This window comes from Diabrotica virgifera, chromosome 8 (assembly GCF_917563875.1).
Source record: "Diabrotica virgifera virgifera chromosome 8, PGI_DIABVI_V3a".
NCBI classification, from domain to species: Eukaryota; Metazoa; Arthropoda; class Insecta; order Coleoptera; family Chrysomelidae; genus Diabrotica; species Diabrotica virgifera.
This window is the reverse complement of record NC_065450.1, coordinates 163,901,177-163,928,134: the sequence shown is the minus strand read 5'-3', so window position 1 is coordinate 163,928,134 and position 26,958 is coordinate 163,901,177. Positions and strand designations below refer to the sequence as shown.

General features: G+C 34.4%; 1 protein-coding gene across 1 annotated transcript in view; it reads left to right on the top strand.

The window, feature by feature from the left end:
- The window catches only part of LOC126890748 (F-box/LRR-repeat protein 14), a 109,131-nt gene extending 86,691 nt beyond the window's left edge, over nt 1-22,440 (top strand). Inside the window, exon 3 of the mRNA XM_050659919.1 lies at nt 20,460-22,440. Within this exon, the coding sequence (XP_050515876.1) occupies nt 20,460-21,019 (560 nt within the window). The 3' untranslated portion in view covers nt 21,020-22,440. The remainder of the gene's footprint in view (nt 1-20,459) is intronic.
- Nucleotides 22,441-26,958: the final 4,518 nt, after the last annotated feature.

Genomic DNA, 26,958 nt, shown 5'->3' with positions numbered 1-26,958 from the left:
TGGTGAAACGTACCTTTAAAAATAAAAAACCGCATTTTTTCGGTTTTTTTTTTCTTTCTTGATACAATTTTATACATATTTTTCAAAAGAGGTAACACCGTCACTGGAATAGGTAAAAAACTGAAAAATAATTGTGGTTTGCTTAATAAAAATTTTTTGTAACGCCATCCATTTTCAAGATACAGGGCGTTGAATAAAACAAAATTTTACACATTTTTTACGATTTTGCCGAAACTACTGGCAACATTGTAATAAACCTTGGCGGGTTTTAAGAGGTAGTTATTGTGCATGTTTTGACATACAATTAAGGATTTGATATTCATCATTGGCGCGCATAGGGGTAATGGTCTGAAATTTTCAAAGAAAAAAAGATAGTACGCCACTGACATATTTCAAATTAACAATCATTTTTGAATTCCTCGTTCAATTTGCAATAAAAAAACTATCTTCTCATTTTTTCATACGATGCGCCGTTTTGCTGCAAAAAATAAAATATCTTAACGCTTCCAAAGTATTTGAATTAATTTTTATAATGGATGTACGAGTTTATGTAGAATGTAGATGTAAAAACTACTAGAAGTTCGAATACTTTGTAAGGGTTAAGATATTTAATTTTTTGAATAAAAAGGGCGCGTTGTATGAAAAAATAAGAAGATAGATTTTTTGTCACAAATTGAACGAGGAATTCAAAAACGATTGTTAATTTGAAATATGTCAGTGGCGTACTATCTTTATTCTTTAAAAAGTTCAGACCATTACCCCTATGCGCGCCAATAATGAATATCAAATCCTTAATTGTATGTCAAAACATGCATAATAACTATCTCTTAAAACCCGCCAAGTTTTATTACAATGTTGCCAGTAGTTTCGGCAAAATCGTAAAAAATGTGTAAAATTTTATTTTCTTCAACGCCCTGTATCTTGAAAATGGATGGCGCAAAAAATTGTTATCAAGCAAACCCCAATTATTTTTTAGTTTTTTACCTATTCTAGTCACGGTGTTACCTTTTTGGAAAAACATGTATAAAATTGTATCAAAAAACGAAAAAAAAACGAAAAAATGCGGTTTTTTATTTTTAAAGGTACGTTTCACCAATTTTAAAAATCTGAAAAAATTCAGGGTAAAATATTGTGCAAAAATACACATTATAATTGATTTTCGTAAAAACGAGTGTCTTAGTTTTTTTATTATTTAAAAGTTTAAAATTGTTCTAAAAATTCGAATTTCGCGCCAAAAATAAAAAAAAAAATTTTCATATAGATCTTTTTAAAACTGACAACTTTTTTAAATAAAGTTTTTGGCTAGCTCTTGATGCGGCTTAGATAAAAAATAAAAACATAAAAAGCCTATTTAGGCTCTAGGGGGCTTACGTGACCACCTAGGGGGCTAAAAATTTCAAAAAGTGAGTTCCTCTATATGTGCTAGAAAGTGGCCTATATGGAATTTAAATTAAGTTGGGGGCACTTTTCACCATCTTACCCGGCTAGGCCCTTTATAAGTTTTTTACTTTTAAAATTTCCTTTAAAATTTTGAATTTTCTTTTAAACTGTTGAATTTTTCTGAACATTTTTAATATGTAATCAAATTTAAACGTTTTTTAATTGCATTAAAAAATGAAAACAAAAACAATTGCTTGCTTTTATTTTTAAAATTCCCGGGAAATCCAAATTACCGACCCCCGATTCCCGGGAAATCAAAAGGGGCCGGGAAAATGGAGCTCTAATTATACATTCTTAATGATACACCCTGTATAGTAAGTCGTTTAAAATGCTCAAGACTTATAGTAAACAAAACGGCGGTGTCTGTAAGTATCAAAAAGTAATAGTACATTCTTTCACGGTTTTTGCTCTAAATTTTAAAGAACCGCTTGGATTGACATGAAATTTGGCATACGTATAGCTTACATGTCAAAGAAAAAAAAGTGATATTGTGCCGATGTGTGCTTTTGCCCTGGGGGTGACTTTCACCCCCTCTTGGGGGTGAAAAAATATATGTCCAAAATAAGTCCGGAAATGGGTAAACTGACTAATAATTTTAAGTAACTTTTGTTCTATAGAGCTTTTTCGCCAAGTCAACACTTTTCGAGTTATTTGCGAGTGAATATGTTCATTTTTCAAAAAGTAAGTATTTTGTCGAAAAACACGTTCTTACCAAAAATATAGCCTATAAAAAAGTAAAAAAAAAATGGTGTACGCGTTAGGTCTCTGGATCTCGTAGAACCAGAGTTATAGCCAATGAAAAATAGATTCATATTCACCAAATTTCAAAGTGAATATTTCGATGTGAAATATTCAAAAAAATTAGCACTTTTTGGGGAAAACCCATTATAACTTTTTTAAAGTGTTTAAAAAAAGCTTTATTTCTGTTTTTACAAAAAATTTCTAGCATTAAATTTAAGCAAGTTACGCTTAAAATAAAGTTGGTCCCTTTTGTTTTGGCAAAAAAATCGGGAAGGCCACCCCCTAATTAGCAACTTAAATGAAATTAATCGTTACTGCTCCACAAATTATTTTACTTATGTTGTGTTTATATGATCTGTAAGTTTCATCGATTCAAAGTGCTTATTTTTGAAAAATATGCTTTTTTTCAAAATAACTTAAAAATTGTTAGAGATACCAAAAATCTCGAAAAACAAAAAAGTCAGCATTTCTTTTCTGAATATCATGTATTTTTTTGTTTTTCTGTTAGACAAAAATTGATTAAGATTTGGTGTTTCTAAATTTGCATACATTCGTGATCAGTGACTCGTTCAACCCCTTTTAACTACAGCCCTTTCAATAATAAGGACTTTGAACCGATGAAACTTACAGATCATATAAACAATACATACACGAGTCAAGAAACTTGTGAAGTCGTAACGATTAAGTTCATTTAAGATACTAATTAGGGGGTGATTTTCTTTATTTTTTTACGAAAACAAAAAGGGACTAACTTTATTTTGAGCGTAACTTGTTTACTTTTGATGCTAGAAATTTTTTTTATAAACAACAAAAATGAAGCTTTTTTTTAAACACTTTAAATAAGTTGTAATGAGTTTTCCCCGAAATGTGCTTCATTTTTGGTTATTTCACGTTAAAGTATTCCATTTGGAATTTGACGAATATGAACCTATTTTTCATTAGCTATAACTCTACTTCTACTAGGTATAGAGTCGTGATATATACACCATTTTTTTAAATTTATTACAGGCTATATTTTTGCTAAGAATGTTTTTTCGACAAAATACTTACTATTTGAGTTATTTGCGAAAAACCGTCTAAAAGCGTGGTTATTTTGTTAAAAAAATGAACATATTCACTGCCAAATAACTCGAAAAGTATTAGCAAGTCTATCCATTTCCTGACTTACTTTGGACGAATATTTTTTCACTCCCAAGAGGGGGTGAAAACCACCCCCAGGGCAAAAGCACATATCGGCACAATATCACTTTTTTTTCTTTGACTTGTTAGCTATGTGTATGCCAAATTTCATGTCAATCCAAACGGTTCTTTAAAATTTAGAGGTTTTGCAATATTTTACCGTTAAAGAACGGACTAAAACCTATTTGTTACATTCGAGAGTCAACTCTACCTTTACTTAATAATTTACAGACACTGGCTAGTCAATAAACAAGACATATTACACGAACGACTACAACGTCCATTCAATTCAACAAATTGTGACAGAACAGGCCATTGTGAAACCGGCCACGCACTACACCGTGTAAAATAATTCCTGGGCGAGGAAAGCAATAGCCGCCATGTTGAATATGAGAACCATAAATCTATAACATCTGTTGCAAGGGACTTGCTGTTGTGGACTAATATTAAAGACGGCATTTCAGGAGCATCTTTACCTAAAGACTTAATTGATCTTGAATATAAAACGGCAAAGTAAGCTGGGTTATTGATTAAATTTGATGTTTTTGCTTTACGCAAGAATAAAGAAAATATGATGTTTCTTTTCAATATATTCTACTAACGGCATACATAAAAAAAGCAAAACAACAATGAAATAATTTTGAATTATGTTTACCCTTGTATGTACTCTAGGGCTGGTTGTTCGAACGCTAATCAACAATGATCATTATCAAATATTTCATTACTGTCACCAAAACTGTCAATGTCAACTTTGTTTGGGTTGCTGAAAACATAATTAATTACAATTATGAGATTTATTATTAATTATGTTAATAAATATTGTTATATTAATTGATTATAGACTCCACAGACTTTTTAACAACCCAAACAAAGTTGACATTGATAGTAATTAATTATTTGATAATGATCATTGTTGATTAGCGTTCGAACAACCGGCCCTAAATAAACTACGAGGCATACGTTACGGATATAGTCCACGGCGGATCTGTTTTGAGATGGACGTTAAGAGGTGACTCAAATTTTTTTGCAGAAATTGCTTGAAAATAAATCAAATAATAATATTTGAGGTATCCTCCCTCTTAAAAAGGTCCGGAACATTGTTTATATAATCAAAATGTCAAAAAATTGAGGAAAAATTCGATTTTTTTTTTCGTTTTTTAATTATAACTATAAAAGTATTCATTTCCTAGAAAAGTTTTACAGACATAAAAGTTGCGTAATTAAATTTTCTATAATATAGAATTGGTAAAAATTTTTATAAATAGTCACCCTTGTTGCAAAATAGCAATAATTGCGAAAAAACAATACAAAAACAAGTACTTGCATTTTACGTTATTTAAACATTTATACTAGACTTAGGACCTTTATATTTCACCCAGAAAAACTTTATAATACAGTAAAACAATACTGTAAATTTTATTAAGATCGGTTTAATAGATTTTGCAAAATAAATTTTGCAATCCAGCGTTCGCAAAAAAATTCATTTTTTCAAAATGTTACAGGACTGAAAATAAAGCAGATAGCAAGTTGAAATTTTTTTTGCTTATAGAAGTGTACTGTAGCTTTCATTTGCAATTATCAAAATTAAAATCGATTAATTACCACGGCGTCAGGAATATTTTTAAATAAACATTAATTTTTGGTGCTACGCGCAGGACAGCGGTGTTCGATTCACACAAGTTGATTTCCACCAAAATTTCTTCTAATCTTTATCTAATATATTATTTTCTTACCCTTTATTTTGTTGTATTTTAATATTTTAATTCCACAAAAATCAAACTAATTTTATTATTGTTTGTGAAATATTGTTTAAACAATTGCATATGTTTAAAAATAATAAACTTTTATTCTCTAAGTTAAAATATATAAACAATAAAGTTTTTGCTAATAAAAGTGTTATTTTAAAGGATAGAGTATGTGTTTTTATTTTGCAATAAACAAATTTATTTATTTATACCGAAATGTAATAAAAATTAAAATGTATCAATCATTATCAAAGGTCATTGGAATGCCCAATAAGAGCAAACTATCCGCTGTCCTGCGCGTAGCACCAATAATGAATGTTTACTTAAAAAAATTCCTGACGCCGTGGTAGTTAATCAATTTTAATTTTGCAAAATTTCAAATGAAAGGTACAGTACAGTTCTATAAGCAACAAAAATTTCAACTTGTTTTCTGCTTTATTTTCAGTCCTGTAACATTTTGAAAAATTGAATTTTTTTGCGAAAGCTGGATTGCAAAATTTATTTTGCAAAATCTATTAAACCGATCTTAATGAAATTTACAGTGTTATTTTAGTGTATCATACAGTTTTTCTGTGTGAAATATGAAGATCCTAAGTGAAGCATAAATGGTTGAAAAACGTAAAATGCGAATACTTGTTTTTGTATGTTATTTTCGCAATTATTGCTATTTTTCAACAAGGGTGACTATTTTTTAATTTTTTAACCAATTCTATATTGTAGAAAATTTAATTACGCAACTTTTATGTCAGTACAACTTTTCTCGGAAATGAATACTTTATAAGTTATAATCAAAAAACGAAGAAAAAAATCGAATGTTTCCTTCATTTTTTGACATTTTGATTATTTAAACAATGTTCCGGACCTTTTTGAGAGGGAGGATAACTCAAATATTATTATTTGATTTATTTTCAAGCAATTTTTGCAAAAAAATTTGAGTCACCTCTCAACGTCCAAATGTGCTAATATTTTTACAGATGAGCCCTGGTCTAATATAGAAAATTAAAATTATGCTCATTTTCGTATTTGATTTTGTCGTGAACAGATTAACGGATTCCGCTTTTTTTATTACTTTAGATTTTTCTTTCGTATTTACACAGTTGTGCATAGGTTGACTCAAACTTCTTTTTTGTACTTATACCGGATGGAACAAAAGAAATATTTTTCTTATGTTATCTGTTAATGTAAGCTCCCGAACTAATGTAATATTCAAGATATAAAGAAAAAGAAGAATTAAGTTTTAAGGTTATGTTCAATATTGTAAGTTAGGTTACACGAATGTTACACGTGTTTAATTAATATTTTCAGTTTTCTCAGGCTAATTGTTTAATAAACTTATTACTAATCGACAGGAGAGTTATTTTATTTATCAGGTTATGGTTGCCCAGGCACGGTATTGTGAGCTTTGAAAACTAGCCTGTTCTTCGCGCCGGTAAAAAGTTTAGTTGTTTCGCGTTCAAGTCGTGAGTGGCCCCCGTGTTTATTTTTCGCTACTTTCAAGTCGTACAATTACAAAATAAACATTTAGTGAAGTGCAAAAATGGCCTCAGCTGTGAAAATTGATTCTGGTAGTATTACCAAGTTTGATGGCTCAAATTTTCAACTGTGGAAATTTAGTGTAACCATTTTGTTTAAAGCAGAGAGGCTGCTTTCAATTGTGAATGGGACAGTTAAAGGACCAGCAGACCAAACTAGCAGTGAGTGGAAAGAATGGGATAACAAGAATTCAAAGGCATAGGCAATTTTATTATCTACTATATGTCAAGATCAAATAGAACATTTGATAAATTGTGAAAATGCTTCTGAAGTTATTTTAGTGTATCATACAGTTTTTCTGTGTGAAATATGAAGATCCTAAGTGAAGCATAAATGGTTGAAAAACGTAAAATGCGAATACTTGTTTTTGTATGTTATTTTCGCAATTATTGCTATTTTTCAACAAGGGTGACTATTTTTTAATTTTTTAAAGACTGATCACAATACATGATCAAAAGACAGAAATATCCAGAGAGTTACTACGGCAAAAATTTTATGAATATAAAATGCATGATAATGCAAAAGTTGCAGAGCATATATCAACAATAGAGCTATTAGTTAGACAGTTAAAAGATGTTAAAGAAACTATTAGTAATAGTGCTGTTTGTTCCAAAGTAATTAATAGTTTACCTCCTAGATTTAATGCCTTTCGTACAGCCTGGGACGCTGTAGCTAGTAATCAGCAAACGTTTGAAAATTTAGCAGCATTTAGAAGATTGCTTAAAGAAGAAACTAGAATGAATAATGATGACTCTGAAATATCCCGTCTTGCTTTACAAGTAGAGGCTTTACAAAGTAAACTGGAAGCCACCAGTAAAAAGAAAACAAATATACAGGACTTAAAGAAGAATACCACCTGTAATTATTGTAAACGCAAGGGACACTGGGTTAGAGAGTGTAGAAAGAGAATAAATACATGATTCCAAAAATCAAGATCAAAATAAGTCATCAGAAAGTAATCTAGCATCAAGTTCAGCTTATATATGTGATATTTCGTCCATGTACTTGTCAACCTCCAGCGCAAATAAAAGTGAGTGGATATATGACTCAGGAGCAAGCCTACACATGACTGGTGAAAAATTGTTGTTTTCAAAATTAGAATCTCTATCAGAACCTATGTTTGTTAGAATAGCAAACGACAAGCTGATTCCTGCAGAAGGTAAGGGTGTTATTGAGATACAGGCATTTGTAGAAGGTGAGTGGTATGATCGTACTATAAATAATGTCCTATACATTCCTGAACTTAGTCGCAGCTTATTTTCAGTGGGAGCTATGACAGATAAAAACTTTACCTATCATTCTCATAAAAACAGGTGTCAATTTCTAGAGCCAAATGGAAACATTTCATGTGTTGGACTACGTAGAGATAATCTGTGGGTCATGCAATTTAGAGTTAAGCCTATTGTAGAATGTAATTTAGCTTGCAAAACATCAATAAAGTTATGGCATGATCGCCCAGGGCATATCAACTTCACCACAATTAAGAAAACAACTAATTTGGTAGACAACATGAGAGTTGACGACAAAGAAGAATTTTTCTGTGAGACATGCCAGTATGGGAAGCAGTCAAGAAAATCCCACAAAAGTCTTACAAGAAGCAGATCAGACAAACCAGGTGAAATGATTCACACAGATGTATGCGGGCCAGTAAACATTTCTTCTCCAAGTGGATCAAAATATTTTGTTGTATTTAAAGATGATTGTAGCGGTTACTGCAGTGTTTATTTTCTAAAGCACAAGTCAGATGTTCTCAACAAGTTTAAAGATTTTAAAATACTGATTGAAAATCAAACTGGCAATAAGAGTTTTAAGAAGCGACCAAGGTAAAGGAGAATATATATCAATAGTGACTTTCAGAATTTTATCAGGAAGAATGGTATATTACATGAATGTTCAGCTCCTTATACACCTCAACAAAATGGCCGCAGTGAGAGGCAGTTAGGACAATTATTGTTGAAAGTGCGAGGACTATGCTTATCAACAAAAAGGTGTCACAAGAATTGTGGACCGAAGCTGTAAATACTGCTGTATATGTTCTTAATCGAACGGCTTCAAGTCAAGTACAAAACATAACTCCATATGAAAAATGGTTTGGGCGAAAACCAGATCTAAAGCACATCAGAGTTTTTGGCAGTACAGCTGACATGTTGATACCATCACAGTTTCATAAGAAGTTTGATTCAAAATCAAGAAAATTATTGTTCGTTGGATATGATGGATATTCATCAAATTATAGACTTTGGGATTGTGAGAAGAAAAGAATTGAAGTGAGCTGCAATGTAAATTTTGATGAAAACGAAACAGTTAAAAATAAGAAGGAAAATTTTAGATTAAAATTTGAACTCCTAGATGATAATGAAGAAAGAGACTATGATGATATGTACGATATTCAAGAAAGTGACAATGAAGAGAGTTTAGACATGTCACAAGGTAGTAGGTCTCACGCAACAGATCATGATGATGAGGATTTTGATTGTAATCTGTTCTATGATGCCAATGATGATAGTATTAATGATAGACAGCTACGTAATAGAAATACACTGTCTAAGCAAATTATGGTGTAGCAATTATTATGGTCTATTATGGTGTAGCAAACTACTGTGACATACTGGAACCCATAAGTTATGAAAGTGCAATAAAGTGTGAGGACTCTAGTAAGTGGCAACAAGCAATGGAGGAAGAAATAGATGCCCTCAAGTTTAATAACACATAAGACTTAGTAAAATTGCCCGATGGTGAAAAAGTGATAGACAATAAGTGGGTTTATCGTGTTAAGACTGACTCAGACGGTAATCATGTTCGTTATAAAGCATGTCTGGTTGCACGCGGTTTTATGCAAGAACATGGAATGAAGACACTTTCGCGCCGGTTGTGCGGTATGACTTAGTGCGGATTTTGTTATCGTTAGCAGTGGAACAGGACCTTAGACTTGCTAACTTTGATGTACAGACTGCATTCCTGTATGGTGACCTACCACAGTGTGTGTATATGAAGCAGCCAACTGGTTTTGAAAGTATGAAGTCACACAACTTAGTGTGTAAATTGAATAAAAGCTTATATGGACTTAAGCAATCACCACGATGCTGGAACCAGAAGTTTGTATCTTTTCTTAATAAATTTGACTTTAGACAATTAAAAAGTGAGCAGTGTGTTTTTGTTGGTAATTTTGCAAATTCTGAAACTTATTTAGCAATTTATGTTGATGATGGACTTGTCATGTCAAAATCAGAAAGTGCTATTAATGAACTTCTAGAATCTTTAAAGCAAATATTTAAAATAACTGTAAATTTAAATAATAAATTACATTTTGTTGGACTTGAGATTGAACAAGATCTTAGTGGAGGTACAATTGCTATTCATAAACATAATTATATAGAAAAACTTCTTGTTAAATTTAATATGACTAATGCTAACCCATTAAAGATTCCTGCAGAGCCTAGTGTACCTTTGTCTAAAGGAAATATTTTAAATTGTAATAAATCTTTGCCATATCGTGAGGCTGTTGGTTCACTAATATTTCTAGCAACCACCAGTCGCCCAGATATTACATTTGCAGTTAATCAGGTAAGCAGATTCTTTAATGCTTGGAGTGATGAACATTGGAAAGCAGTAAAACGAATTTTTAGATATCTGAAATATACTGCTCATTATAAAATTGTGTACAGAAAAACTACACAAATCAAGGTAATAGGCTACACTGATGCAGACTATGCTGGCTGTCTGGATACAAGAAAATCTACTAGTGGATATGTATTTATACTAGGCAGTGGCCCTATTACCTGGAAGAGCCAAAAACAGAACGTAGTGGCACAATCAACGACAGAGGCCGAATATGTGTCCTTGGCTTTTGGTGTTAGAGAAGCTTTATGGCTTAGAAATTTTTTAAAAGAGATTGGAATTGATGTCTCATCTGTCAACATCTTTGTTGATAATCAATCTGCCATTAAGCTAACACAGGCACAACAATTTCATAGCAGAACAAAGCATATTGATATTAAGGTTCACTTTGTTCGAGATGAGTGTGAAAACAAGAACATATGTGTAAGCTATGTCAATACAAGTAATCAGTTAGCGGACTTGTTCACTAAAGCAGCGGTTCTCAACCTTTTTTACTCAGCGACGCACTAACGTACTCCTTACAGATTCGCGACACCCTTATATGTACACATTTTTGCTAGTGGTAGGTAAGTACAGATGAATATATTAAGCATATTATTTTTTTTTATTACGGATTGGCACTTTATTGATTGGTATAACGTGGTATATACCTAATAGTTAAAACAATGGTTGTATGCATGATTGGTATATTATAACAAGTAAAAAAATATAAATAAAAATATCGTATTCGTAAATCTCGCGACACACCTGATAGGTTCTTCCGGCACACCAGTGTGTCGCGACACGGTGGTTGAGAACCGCTGCACTAAAGCATTGTCAAAGACAGCTTTTAACAATTTATTGAATAAGTTAAATTTGTCAATTTAAACTTTGTATTTGTTAATGTGTATTAGGTCTTTTGTTGTGAAAACAACAGTTATTTACATTAATTTGCTTTTATAAAAATATCGCTCTGTAAATCTGTTGGGACAATCTGTATTGTGTTTAAAATATTTAATTCTCTGAAAAACTTGAGTGTAGCGTTGTGTGTTTCATAAAATAGACATCTGCATTTTTATAGTTTCGGGGTAAAAGCAGGTCATGTTGCCAAAGAAGTGTAACATGTGTTTTGCCCTTTTCAGGGCGAATAGTGTAAACTAAACTATCAAAGATAATAGTGCAGAGATTTGAATAGAATTTCAGCAGTCTCTTTCTGCTCTCCGAGTTGAACACTTTGTTCGCTTGTGCGTCTCTCTTCGCCGTAAAAATACTCTCTCCGCAATAATTAATAGATTAAAAAGACTCTTACTCTCTCTCGTTCGCTATTAAGAATATCATTTATCGTTAAGCCGCTTATTTGTTAAATTCGTTGTTTTTTTTGTTAATAAATGTTTTGTTCGCCGGATACCCTTATTTATCGCTAATACACAACCCTTTCTATCGTATTAATTAGCACCTTTAAAACCAGACCAAATCAAATTATTCGAACCAGTTCTCCTAAAAGTTCACTATTTTGTTTATATCGAAGGACGGGACATACGGGTGTGGTCCTAAAATATTCACCTATGTCCAATTAGGCAAAAGGTAATAATTAAACCATTTTTGCCACGGTGGGGTGAGATTGAATAAAAACTCACACCATTTGATGGTCTACATCGACCCGGATTTTTGTTTGGTTTTCGCGTTTGTGCCGCTTTTTCGGACATTTTTGTGTGTAATACCTCTACAAGACTTGTTAGTTCGCGTCGCGATAAACTCTAAGTGAAAGGAAGTGAAGTTATTGTGTGTGGTTAGTAGCTGCCGCCTGTTGCTTTATCAATTGGACTAATTTGGTGAGCTTTTTCCATTTTTTAAAACTTTTATTGCTGATCCAAGGTAAACTCTGCTCAAAGACATTTTACGGTCAAAAACACTTTTGTAGACATTTAACGTAGACGCTGTATCGCTCTGTGAAACTTAGACTCTTATTCTCTCGCCGCGCTTGTTAATTGACAAAAAACTCTCCAGTGCAATTTAGATTTTGCCGCGTATCGATAGACTCTCTCTCGCCGTGTGTTCAATCGAATTCGGGATAGAAATGGAAGACCTCAAGAAAAAAAGGACGCCTTTAAAGGCTAAAATTACAAGAATTGAAAACTGGCTCTCACAAAAGGCTAGTACGGAAAAGGATGCGCTACAATTTCAATTTCGGCAAACAGAATTAAAAACCTGTTTTTTAAAATATGAAGAAATAATGGATCAGATAGACGAGATTGATGAAGCCGGTACTGAAGCAGAAGACAGGGTAACAACTGAGCAAAAATATTTCTCTATTCTCGCGGGCCTACAGCGTAAGATGGACGAGTTATTGTTGGGCCCCCCTCCTCTCAGATCAAATAGCACTCAGTCAACTGTGGCCACTGCTAAGGTTAGGCTTCCGGAGATCACCATGCAAACGTTCTGCGGGTCATTCTCTGAGTTCAACTCGTTCTACCAGCTCTTCGAGACGCTAATAGTGAACAATGAAGAACTCAATAATGTGCAACGATTTATTTACCTTAAATCGTTCCTGCGAAATGAACCCCTCCAGTTGATCGACAACATCGAAGTTATCGACGAAAATTTCGATATAGCTGTAAAAACTCTCAAAGATCGTTACGAAAACAAATCGCGAGTGATTAGCTTACACGTTCAAAAATTGTTAAAGGCTCCATCTCTAGTTAAAAGTAATTCAAAGGCATTACGCGAATTTTTAACTCTAGCTCAGCAGACGCTGCTTGCTTTGAAAAATATGTCCGTACCAATTGAGCATTGGGATTTACTATTAATTGAAATATTTTTACAAAAATTAGATTTTTCTACACATAGGGCCTTTGAATATGATATTGGGACAAAGACCTTACCTACCCTTTCGCAGTTTTTTAAATTTCTCGAGAAAAAGTGTGATATTCAGGAAAAATTAAATGTTTCAGATCATGATAAAAAGGTTAATAACAGGTCTCAATCAAAAACATCTTTCTTCTCATCAGTTGACCAACCATCACACTCTTTCTCTGATAATAATTGTACTTTTTGCAGAAGTAATGCTCATAAGGTTTATCAGTGTAATGATTTTAAATGCCTCTCTTTACAGGAAAAATTTAATTTTGTAAAAGGTAAGAAACTGTGTTTTAATTGTTTGGGTAGTAAACATTTCTCTCAAGATTGCGGCTCTACTCGATCATGTACTTTGTGTGGGGGTCATCATCACTCATCCCTCCATGGAACCTCTGAAAATGTCTCTTCCTCTAGGAACATCAATAGGCAAGCTCTCTCTCGTGAGCGCAATGCTCAAACTCCTCAAAATTCTCAAGGTGCTTCTCGTGTTGTCGCTCCCATATCTACTCAGCATTCTTTTAATAATCGCAGCCAAAATGAAGCTTCTACTAGCTCATCCAGACCTCCTTTAGATATGCAAAATTCTCCAGATTCTCAGGCAGCCACATCTCTCTCCGCTTTATCAGTTAAAACTGATGTATTGTTGGCTACCGCTTTAGTAACCGTTTATTCGAAAGACGGCAGACCCATGCATGCCAGAGCGCTCCTAGATAATGGGAGCCAACATTCGTTTATCTCTCGTGATTTGGTTGAGAAGTTAAAACTCATCCCTTATTTTAAACAGCTACAGATATCAACCATATCCGAAAACACCTCACTCTCAAACGAAATGTTAAACTTAGAATTTTTCCCCTATAATGTAAAGGACAGAAGTTTTAAAACTTCTTTCGCTGTACTCGATAGTATAACTTGTAGGCTTCCTAGAGCTACTATAGATAGAAGTAAAATAAAAGTCCCACAGGATCTCACTCTCGCAGATCCCTCGTATTCTGTTCCGGGTAAAATTGATTTGCTTCTAGCTGGTGATATCTATAGTGAATTATTGACGGATGGATTTATACGGTTAGGAAAAAATCTTCCCATTCTTCAGAATACTCACTTAGGCTATGTTATTTTTGGTACAATTAATCCTCAGGTTTTTCACCGTAATTCACATTTGGCTATCTCTCAGTCAAATGTTTCTCTCTTTGTTCAATCCGAACCCGAAGAAAATCAGTTGGATAAGTTGCTTCAACAATTTTTCGAAATTGAAGAAGTTCCCCTCGTTAGTAAATTAACTCCCGATGAAGAATTAGCGGAACAAATATTTAGCAAAACTACTCTTGTATTACCTTCAGGCCGCTTTCAAGTAAATCTTCCATTTGTCTCTGAAAACGCTAATAAAATGTTAGGTGAATCCTTTAAAATGGCCTTTAAAAGATTTATGAAATTAGAACATAGGCTCTTAAAAAACGAAAGTACATACGCTCAATATAAATCTTTCATTAATGAATATCTTCTTCTCGAACATGCGAAAATAGTGCCTCTCTCTCTAACCAACGAAAAGTTAGAAAGTAAATATTTTCTACCGCATCACTGTGTGTTTAAGGAAGAATCTTTAACAACAAAGCTTAGGGTTGTTTTTGATGGTTCGATGAAAAGCTCTAGTGGTTATTCGCTCAATGATATTTTACTCAAAGGTCCTACTCTTCAACCGGAACTTTTTGACATTTTGCTACGGTTTAGATTGTATTCCTTCGTTTTTACAACGGATATACAAAAAATGTATAGACAAGTTAGAATAAATCCTGCTCAAACCTCTCTTTTAAATATTCTGTGGCGTGACTCCCCTGAAAAAGACATTGCGTGTCTTGAATTGCAAACCGTCACGTATGGAACTAAAAGCGCTAGCTTTCAGAGTACTCGCTGTTTAATGGAACTGGCACAAACTCATCAGATTGAGTATCCTCTGGCCAGTGATGCTCTTCAAAATAGTTGTTACATTGATGACATTCTCTATGGCGCTAATGATGTACAGACTCTCCTTAAAGCTCATAAGGAAATAACTAGTTTGCTTGGAACCGCTTGTATCTCTCTCCATAAATGGTGTTCTAACTCAGACTTGTTTTTAAAAAATATCTCTTCTCTCTCTTCGAACACTACTTATGTAATAGCTCCAGATAATGGCTCCAATAAGGTTTTAGGTTTATGTTGGAATCCTATTCTTGACACCTTCTCAATCTCTCTCCCAAATTTTACCTTAAAGGACTCGTACACCAAGAGAGAAGTACTGTCAATGATTGCCCAAATATTTGATCCTCAAGGCCTAATTAACCCAGTTACAGTTGTCGCTAAATTAATCATGCAACAAATTTGGATTTCCAAAATTAATTGGAACGATATCATAGATGCAGATACGTTGCATGAGTGGCTAAATTTTGTTCGCAGTCTCTCTAATTTTAAGGATTTAAATATACCTCGGTGTCTCTTTTTAAGTCAAGAAATCACTAGTGTTGAGATTCACGCATTCTCGGATGCAAGTTTAAAGGCTTATGGAGCTTGCATCTACCTACGTGTGATTTATAGATCAGAACAAGTATCTTGTTCACTTTTAGCATCTAAGAGTCGTGTCGCTCCGCTAAAACCCTTGACTCTCCCAAGATTGGAACTCATGGGTGCGCTATTGTGTAGTAAGCTCACAGCAAGGATTGCTAATATTATTGAAGAAAAACTCTCTCGCCTAGACTCTATAAATATGTGGTCGGATTCAGAAATTGTTCTCGCTTGGCTTCGTTCGCATCCCTCTCGTTGGACTCAATTTGTAGCAAATAGGGTTGCACAAATTTTAGATAATTCTCCTAACGCTCATTGGAGGCACGTACGATCCAAAGAGAATCCTGCCGACATACTCTCCCGAGGAATGCTACCCGCTGAAATACTTAAATCTTCTTTGTGGTTTCATGGTCCTCAATTTTTGAATCAATCTCGGTTGGATTTGTTGAAATACAATCCAAAAGTTTATACCTCCAAGTTACCCGAAGAAAGGAAAGTAACTCTTCACATTCGAAATGATCAAATAGATTTTTTCACCTCTCTTTCTGATAGGTTCTCTAATTTTTCAAGGTTTGTAAGAACTTTAGCATTTATATTCAGGTTTGCCAATAACGCCAAATCGCCTTCTCATAAGTTATCAAATTCTCTTGAAGTAAGCGAACTTCAAAACGCTGAACTAAAGATTGTTAAGATGCTTCAGTATTCTTCTTTCTCGCTTGAGATTTCTGAGATTAAAAAAGGTAAAACTCTATCCAATAAGTCTATTTTACGCTTAAACCCCTTTTTGGATGAAAATGAAATGCTGCGTGTAGGAGGTCGCCTTGGTAACTCAGACGTCACATTTGATCAAAAATATCCTCTTCTCCTTCCCTCAAAAAATCGTGTAGTACGTCTCATTCTTCAGAGAGAACATATCAGACTTTGTCACTCTGGTCCTCAAAATACTTTATCTCAAATTCGACTTAAATATTGGCCTTTAAATGGACTACGTGAAGTTAAAAAGGTCATACACCAATGTATGGTTTGTTTTAGATTTAATGCCAAACCCGCTATTCAGATTATGGCAGATTTGCCAAAGGAACGTTTGCAATCCTCTCGAGTATTCGCTCATGTAGGATTAGATTTTGGTGGCCCCTTTCAGATTAAAGCTTCCAAACTCCGCAAAGCTCCCTTGATAAAATCTTATATTGCTCTTTTCGTTTGTCTATCGACTCGAGCTGTTCACATCGAAGTCGTGTCCGGCCTTTCTACAGAGACGTTTCTTCTCGCTCTAAAACGTTTTATTAGCCGTAGAGGCCTCCCTCAGACTATATTCAGTGACAACGCCACGAACTTTTTGGGAGCTCGTAATCAGTTGTTTGAACTTTATAAGTTTTTAAAAGAAAAAGAAAACTCTCGCTCTATTAATGATTTTTTGGCATCATCGCATATTCGCTGGAAAACCATAGTTCCTCGAGCCCCTCATCATGGTGGCATCTGGGAAAGCGCTATAAAGAGCGCAAAGCATCATATCCGTAGACTCATGGGTGATATTAAGCTCACTTTTGAAGAATTTACCACTGTTCTCACTCAAATTGAAGCTGTGCTCAACTCTCGACCGCTTTGCTCCCTCTCAAATGATCCCTCTGATCTAACCTATCTGACCCCTGGACATTTCTTGATTGGACAATCTCTTACGTCATTTCCTGAAAGGGATGTAATCCACATTCCCGAAAATAGATTAAGTTTATGGCAACATCTCTCTAAACTCCAGCAAATGTTTTGGAAAAAATGGTCAATTGACTACTTGAACAGACTCCAAAATCGCCCTAAATGGTTTCTTCCTCATAAGAACCTAGAGCCCAACGATCTCGTCTTGTTGATTGAAGATAACACTCCTCCTCTTTACTGGGCTCTAGCAAGAGTGATTGATGTCTTTCGCGGAAGGGATGGCCGAGTAAGAGTTGCATCGGTCAAAACTAAAGATGGAGTCTTCAAGCGCTCTATTAATAAATTGTGTGCTCTACCAAATGACTGTTAAAATTAAGTTAAGTTTAGTGTTTTCGCTTAAGAACGTTGTAAGTTGATTTATGTTAGGTTAGGTTTATGTTAAAGCCAGTGCTTCAACGCGGGGGAGTATGTTGTGAAAACAACAGTTATTTACATTAATTTGCTTTTATAAAAATATCGCTCTGTAAATCTGTTGGGACAATCTGTATTGTGTTTAAAATATTTAATTCTCTGAAAAACTTGAGTGTAGCGTTGTGTGTTTCATAAAATAGACATCTGCATTTTTATAGTTTCGGGGTAAAAGCAGGTCATGTTGCCAAAGAAGTGTAACATGTGTTTTGCCCTTTTCAGGGCGAATAGTGTAAACTAAACTATCAAAGATAATAGTGCAGAGATTTGAATAGAATTTCAGCAGTCTCTTTCTGCTCTCCGAGTTGAACACTTTGTTCGCTTGTGCGTCTCTCTTCGCCGTAAAAATACTCTCTCCGCAATAATTAATAGATTAAAAAGACTCTTACTCTCTCTCGTTCGCTATTAAGAATATCATTTATCGTTAAGCCGCTTATTTGTTAAATTCGTTGTTTTTTTTGTTAATAAATGTTTTGTTCGCCGGATACCCTTATTTATCGCTAATACACAACCCTTTCTATCGTATTAATTAGCACCTTTAAAACCAGACCAAATCAAATTATTCGAACCAGTTCTCCTAAAAGTTCACTATTTTGTTTATATCGAAGGACGGGACATACGGGTGTGGTCCTAAAATATTCACCTATGTCCAATTAGGCAAAAGGTAATAATTAAACCATTTTTGCCACGGTGGGGTGAGATTGAATAAAAACTCACACCATCTTTGTTTTAGCATTTGTTGTCAAATCTTGAATAAGTGGGAGTGTTAATGTAAGCTCCCAAACTAATGTAATATTCAAGATATAAAGAAAAAGAAGAATTAAGTTTTAAGGTTATGTTCAATATTGTAAGTTAGGTTACACGAATGTTACACATGTTTAATTAATATTTTCAGTTTTCTAAGGCTAATTGTTTAATAAACTTTTTACTAATCGACAGGAGAGTTATTTTATTTATCATTATGTTTGAGACACCCTGTAGTAAGGACGAGGTACAAATGTGAGTAGGTTTACATACATCGGAATTGTATGGTAGTCTTAAGTTTTATCAATATTTTGTTTTTTGAATCTCCTTGATATCTTTAGAAACAGAAAATAGACGGTGTAGTTTAACATGTTTTTTAACCGAAACGCAAGTTTTAGACACCCTGTAGGGAGGAAAAGGTAAAAAGGTAAACAACTTCTAGTGCATCTTGATTTTAAATGTAGTATTGACGGTTTTACTCTTTAATATTATGTGTTTTAACTGTCGACATACGATACGTGAAAGGCCATGTTCTTATAATACCACTAATATGAAATTATTTCCTATATACAGTGCGAAAGGAACAGAGTGTTGAAAGAAAAAAACTGTGTAATGTCCCTCTCGCTTTTTAAAGAGCCTCCATGTAGATACCAAATCCGTACTTACTCTCAAGGAAATTCCAACTCAAAACATTACAGAGCCTCCATTAAACAATCTCGTCTCTCTTTTGCGCTGGGTATACCTCTCCTGGTCGAAACCTTTAATATGTCGATAAAACTGATTACGGTATGTGTCTTTCTGTTTTTAAAGTTTTTTAACTGGTATTTTTTATTGTTAATTTAGTTTTGTTTCCGTTAAAACACATTTTCAGGAGTAAAACCACTTATTTTCTTTGTTTCTAAAGATATCAGGGAGATTCAAAAAACAAAATGTTCACCAAACATAAGAAAGACTACCATGCGAGTCCGATATATACTCACATTTCTACCTCGTCCTTCCTACAGGGCGGATCAAACTTAACATAAGAAAAACATTTCTTTTATTCCACCCGGTATAATATCAAAAAGAAGTTTGAGTAAACCTTTGCACAACTCTGTAGTTACTAAATGAAAATCTAAAAAAATAATAAAAAAAATTAGCGGAATCCCTTAATCTGTTCACGAAAAAATTAACTATGAAAATGAGCATAATTTTCTTTATCCATAACTTATGCCTTGCTGTTTTTAAATGGTGTTGAAATTTTAAACCTTTATTAAATATTATTGCTTGTAATTATCGCGTTACAAATATCTAGTGATCCAAGTCCTAAAGATATTATCGTTTATTATTATAACAGACGACGCAAAAAGCAGAAAAAGGAGGTATTGGGTTTATCCATACATTGCTAACCATATAATATAAGATGCAGAGGGTTTGTTGCTGCAAAATAATTACAAGAAACTGATGCTAAGTTTCTTGCATTTTATGGGATGTCAAAAGAATCATATATCATATTAGTACAATTGCTTGTTTTTCTCTCCTTTTCTCTTCCAATAGCATCCTAAGCCTTTTCGGTGGAGTCTTTGCGCGAATATTCATTCAACGTATAGTCATATTATAGGCGCGGATGTTTCGCCATTTCGCATGGTAAATTTAGCTAATAAAATAATAATATCAAAATAAATTAGAAACTAGTCGCTAAGCGACCTGCACGTCCAATCGTAGGCGACTGATCACTGACGCGTAACAGACCAGTTAGCAACTAGTGGCGCTGTGTGCGGATACTCATTAAAATACATGACAGCAAGTAATAAGCAACTGATTGGTAACTAAAGTTTACAACTGGTTTTTCTTTAGTAGCTTCATGTGCGGACGGCCTTACAGAAAAATTACATTTTTAGTTTAGCGTGAAGATGTACTTGCAGTGTGAATCTTAATATATTGTATTAAATGTGTATATAAATGTTTTTAAAAACATTTTCTCTTTTGTTACAGGACTCCAAGACTGCCAAAGACTTTCCGACGAAGCCCTAAAGTATGCTGCAGCTCTAACCTCCATAAAATCTATAAATCTGAGTTTTTGCATAAGCATTACCGACAGCGGACTAAAACATCTAGCCAAAATGACCAATCTTCGTGAACTAAATCTTCGTTCTTGTGATAATATCTCCGACATAGGCATGGCCTACCTAGCAGAGGGAGGTTCTAGGATATCCTCTTTAGACGTTTCTTTTTGTGACAAAATAGGAGATCAAGCTTTAGTGCACATTTCGCAGGGACTCTTTAACCTGAAAAGTCTATCACTTAGTGCGTGCCAGATTTCGGATGAAGGTTTAGCTAAAATTTCGAATACGCTGCACGATCTGGAGACGTTAAATATCGGACAGTGTAGTAGAGTGACTGATAAAGGTTTAACGAACATAGCTGAAGCGCTTACTAGGTTAAAATGTATAGATTTGTATGGTTGTACCAGAATAACCACCGTAGGACTTGAAAAAGTAATGAAATTGCCTCAATTGAGTGTACTTAACCTCGGATTGTGGCATGTTAGGTGAAACGCGTTCCTTTAGATAGCTAGAATTTTTTATACAAAGCAGTACAGTGGAGTTGTGTACAAATATACGATTTACGCAAATTTTAAATATATTACTTCCAATTATTTTTTTACTGGTAAGTCAAAAGATATCAACATTTAAATTGGTTAAAGAAGATATACTGGTCATTCTTCCTCATTGTTCCCAGTAACTGAAATGAGCTATTTTTTGTTTTGTTTCAAACACAATAAAAAGCTTATGTTAACAATTTTGTCAGTTGTCTCCATTCTGGAAAAATTACGTAAGACTCTGGATTAAATTACTAATTGTTTGCTTTTTGTGTCTCTATCTAGTAACAAAATAATCTGCAAAAGAAACATAAGGATTCTTTCTCATAGAGGCATCGCTTCAGCTACTCTTCTGAATACTAACGTAATAATACATTTCAATGCAGAAATTATACCTACTATTGAATTTTTCGTCGATTTTCAAAAATTTTACATGACTTCACCTGTTTACTGTTTTGGTTTTTGAGAAGAATTTAAGTTTCACACAACTCCAGAAATATATTATATATTTTTATATAAATTATTCGAAGGCATTAATAAAAAATAAGTTGTTGTTACCGACAACGTACAATACGTTGAATTAAAGTCTTTTTTCTCATGGTTATATTATATACATATGTAATTGTTTTTCAAGTATAATTGTTTTTCAAGTATAATTGTTAGATTTTTTTTGAAATGTAAACATTTATTTCTCATTTATTTGGACATTAAAAATGTCCAAATGTTCTTCTCCTTGGACATTAAAAATATGGGATTCTACTGATTTCGTACAGGATTCCTATCATATTCAATCTCTATTGAATATGATAGGAATCATGTACGAAATTCAATATCATATTCAAATATTTCACAACATCTCAAGTTCCTGGATATATGTCTTCCAAAAATCTTTCCATGTACATATCTTGCTTTAACGTTCTCTTTATTCTTTATCCAACATATTCAACCAGTTTGATATGTTTCTGTCTTACTATTGATCTTCCTCTTTTGGTTTGATTAATTTTGATCTCTAGTAATATGTGATTCACCTTTCGTCCTCTCTTTTGGTTAGGTGTCCTGACTTTCTGAGTTTCAATATTGGTCTATAAAAAATAACTAAATTATAATATTTTGTATTAGGTATTTTAGTACATTTTCTTTCATCCCCTTACTTTTTTTTCACTGTTAGATTTTTAAAAAGTATGGTGAATTAAGGTGTAAATTTTTTTTGCTGTTTCATACTAGGTATAATCCTGTCAAAAAAATACGGACACATACATTTTGTATGTTTTTTTTAATTCTGTAGGTGGGGTGAGGAAGTATATATATATAATATCGGTTTACAACGTTCTTCGACGTCTTCCGATTTCCAATCTCCATCTCGTTCTGTCATTCCATAGATCGTCCTCGAGTTCTCTGTCCCTGATTTCTCTATCAACTCCTTCTCTCCAACTTCTTCTAGGTCTTCCTGGTCTGCGCCTTCCTCTTGGTTGCCATTCGAGGATTTGTCTTGGTATTCTATTCTCCGGCATTCTCCTTACGTGTCCGTACCAGCTGAGTTGTTTCGTCCTGATGTCGTCAACAATAGTATGTGTAACCCCCATGATTTCTCGGACTCTCTCGTTTGTTATTCTGTCGCGTCTAGATATTCCCGCTGAACGGCGCCAGAAGTCCATTTCTGTTGCTCTAAGCATTTTCTCTGTTCTGTCTTTTAGGGGCCAAACTTCGCATCCATATGTTGTGATGCTTTTTATTATAGTGTTATATATTCTTTTTTTATTCTCCTTAGAAATATTTTTATCCCACAGTATGCTGTTTAGTAAGGATATGCCTTTCCTCCCCTGTATATTTCGTTCCTTAATAGCTGCATCTAATTTTCCGTCTTGAGTGATCTTTACTCCCAGGTATTTGTAGTCTTCACATAATTTTATTTCTTGATTTTCCTCTACTCGGAGGCTATGTTGGTCTCCTCCGATACTCATGTATTCAGTTTTTTCCATATTCACTTCTAGGCCCCACTCTGTAAACTCTTCTAATAGTTTTCGCATCATGTACCTAAGATCTTCAGAGTCCTGTGCGATGATCACCTGGTCATCCGCAAAGCACAGCGTGTACAAAGTTGAGTCCGTTAGTGGTATGCCCATATTCGTACATTTTTTCTTCCATTTGTTGAGTGCTGATTCGAGGTATATTTTGAATAGTGTTGGTGAGATACAGCATCCTTGCCTTAGTCCTTTAGTTACTGTGAATCCAGGTGTTATGAGATTTCCCGTTTTAATTCTTGTTGTTTGTTGGTAGTACAACGTTTTTACGGCTTCAACCAATTCTATATTTACATTTGTTTTCTCCAGTGCCTCCCATAATTTAACCAGCGGGACACTATCATACGCTTTTCTAAGGTCTACAAACATCAGATGGACTTCTTGGCCACGAGCAACTTTCTTTTCAATTATCTGAGTAATGGAGAAAACATGATCTATTGTAGATCGACCTGCGCGAAAACCAGCCTGTTCTTCGGCTTCCATATTTTGGTATTCTTCTTCTATTCGATTTTTAATAAGTTTTCCATATATTCTGCTGATACTACTAGTGACTGCAATTCCTCTATAGTTTTCAGGTTTTGATTTATCTCCCTTTTTGTGGATAGTGCTCAGATGTGGCTCTTTCCAATCTTTAGGTATTTCATGGTTATTCAAGCATTGCTGGAAAAGTTGTCTTAGCCGCTTAATTAAAACTTTAGGTCCATATTTGATGAGTTCCGGAGCTATATTTCCTGGGCCCGGTGATTTGCCATTCTTCAACTGTTTACATATGGTTTCGACTTCTATCTCATTTACTCTGATTGGTGATGTGATCCTATCAACCTGACGCTTTGTATACCGTTGGATTGTATCTGTTTGAAGGGCTCTCTTGTCTCTGCTAGTAAATCTTCAAAGTATCTTTCCCAAGTTTGTGGTGATATGGACTGAATAATGTCTTTCTTTCTGTCGTTTCTTAAATTTTTTAATAGTTTCCAACTTTCTGAACTTTGGCTTCCACCTATGTATGTATTTAGCATGGTACACTTTTTTGTCCAGAGTTCGTTTTTCTTTTGACATATTTTTCTCCTGACCCTCGCTTGCATTCTTTTATAATGTATTCTGTCTTCCACGTTTTTTGTGTTCAGATATTTTTGATACAATTCTCTTTTCTTTGTTATTTCCTGCGAAATATCTTGATCCCACCAATACGGTTTTCGATGTACGGTTTTTTCATATCGCCCTAGTGCTTCTAAGGCAGCGGCGTGTATACATTCTTTGATGTTTTCGTATGACTGATTCACATTTCTGGTATTATCTTCCGTTTCAATTAGTTTTTCTTCCAGTCTACGTTTATATAGGTTTTTAACACTTTCTTGGTGTAAACTATTCAAATTGTATCGTACTTCTTGGAGCTGTTCATTTGAATTATTACCTTGCTGCGTTTCTTTTTCTATTTTCGGTGGAAATGAAATATCTGAACGTAGGAGATAGTGGTCACTGCCGCAAATTGGTCCTCTACATGCTCTCACATCTGTTGTTTTCAGTCGACTTTTTTGTTTAAGAATGACATAGTCTATAATTGATTTTAAGTTGCGTGTTTCCTGAGTCCACGTATATTTATGAATATTTCTATGCTGGAAATATCCATTCATTATTCTAAGTCCATTCTGGTCGCAGATATCTATTAACCTTTCTCCGTTATTGTTTGTGTTATCTTCGCCGTATCTGCCAACTACTTTGTCGTTGTTCTTTTTCCCGACTCTGCTGTTGAGGTCTCCTAGGATTACTATTTCTCTGGTGTTTCCCACCTTTGTGATTTCTTCACTCAGGTGTTCGAAAAAGTTATCTTTCACATTTACAATAGCATCGTCGTTGATTGCATATACTCCCAGAATCGTCATTCTGTATCCTTTTATACACATATTCATTTTTATCATTCTTTCATTGATGCCTTCCCATGATGTTATGTATTTTCTGAAGCGACGGTGTACCATAATTGAGACTCCTTGTTGAGCTCTACGTTCTTTTGTTACTCCGATGTTACTCCGGGGTGAGGAAGTAAACATTAATAATTAAAATGGTTTATTTAAAACATTATGTTGCATTGTACTCGTCATAAACTTCGAATACAATGCAACATACAATACAAATGACCTGCGTCGTAAAAACTGTGCTATCAATAATTTTCAAACGGATTATAATGCACGACTTTGAACCATTAAAAAGGATGATTCAGTGAAACGGTACGATTTGACAACTCTGATGACGATAAAATAGAGGAGCCTCGGGCTTGCGACGTAAACGTTGTGAATCTAAAGAGTGGGAAGTTTAGTTATCATGGAGGCATGGTCTTGTGAACAACACGCATTTGCTGTGAAATCTTATTACAAAAATGGTGAAAGTTTTGTGCGTGTACAACGAGTATTTTGTTTACACTACTATTTGCCGCCCCGTTCACAAGATCATGTTACAAGACTTGGGTTAGGAAATTGGAAAGTAGTAGTTCAACATGATGGAGAAATACGGAAGAGAATAACGCAGACAAACAGAGCTTATTTTGCCCTCTCCCATATATTTCGGTCTAAAAGTGTCCACCGAAATACAAAGATGAGAATCTATAAAACTTTAATTCGACCAATAACATGCTATGGCAGTGAAGCCTGGGTCCTGAAAGAAACATCCAAAAACAAACTAGACTCATTCGAAAGGAAAGTACTGAGGAGAATACTAGGACCTGTGAGGGAAAACGGAATCTTCAGAAGTCGATACAACAACGAACTGTATCAACTTTATAAGGAACAACCCTGTCAGACTTCATTAGAATACAAATATTGCAATGGACCGGACATGTGATAAGAACGGGAGAGGATAGGCTACCAAAAAGAGCACTGAATGCTAGAATGCAGGGAAAGAGACCGGTTGGAAAGCCAAGAAAGCGCTTGGAAGACAAAGTAAACAGCGACGCACAAGCCCTTTTAGGAGTCCGTGTGTATGGAGAATAGCAGCCACAGACGAGCAAAGATGGGGGCAAAAAATAAAGGAGGCCAAGGCTCAATTTGGGTTGTAGTGCCGTAGAAGAAGAAGAAGAAGTTCAACATCACAAAAAAGAGCTGGCAGTGTCAGGAATGAATGCTCGCACACCACAGAATATTGAAGCGGTGCCAAATTCATTACACGCGAGTGCTCGAAGATCCCTGCGACGACTTACATGTAATGAATTTGGCACCGCTTCAATATTCTGTGGTGTGCGAGCAGTTATGACACTGCCACCTCTTTTCTGTGAAATTAACCACTACTTTCAAAGTTTCTAAACCAAGTCTTAATAGCCATGTTAGACGGAACTGCAGCGCGGGGCGGCAAATTGTAGTGTAAACGAAATGCTCGTTGTACACGCACAAAACTTTCACCATTTTTGTAATAAGCTTTCACAGCAAATGCGCAAACTTCCCACTCTCTAGATTCACAACGTTTATGTCGCAAGCCCGCGGCTCCTCTATTTTATTGTCAGCAGCGTTGTCAAATCGTACCGTTTCACTGAATCACATTGTATAAATGTTACGGGCAAAGTTAGTTAAACGAGTAATTCTAGGATAACCCGGGTAAAGTCCGAAGTACTCGTCGGGTTTTGGTAAAATATCAAAAAATGAAGCACTTTTTGGGGAAAACTCATTTCAACTTTTTTAAAGTGTTTAAATGAGTTTTCCCCAAAAAGTGCTTCATTTTTTTATATTTTACCAAACCTGGCGAGTACTTCGGATTTTACCCGAGTAATCCTAGAATTACCGATTTACCTAACTTTACCCGTAACATATACAGTGATGACAACGCTAATAACCGGCAAAATAGCTCAAAAGATAGAATATATAATACATTGCGAAACACAATGAGATGA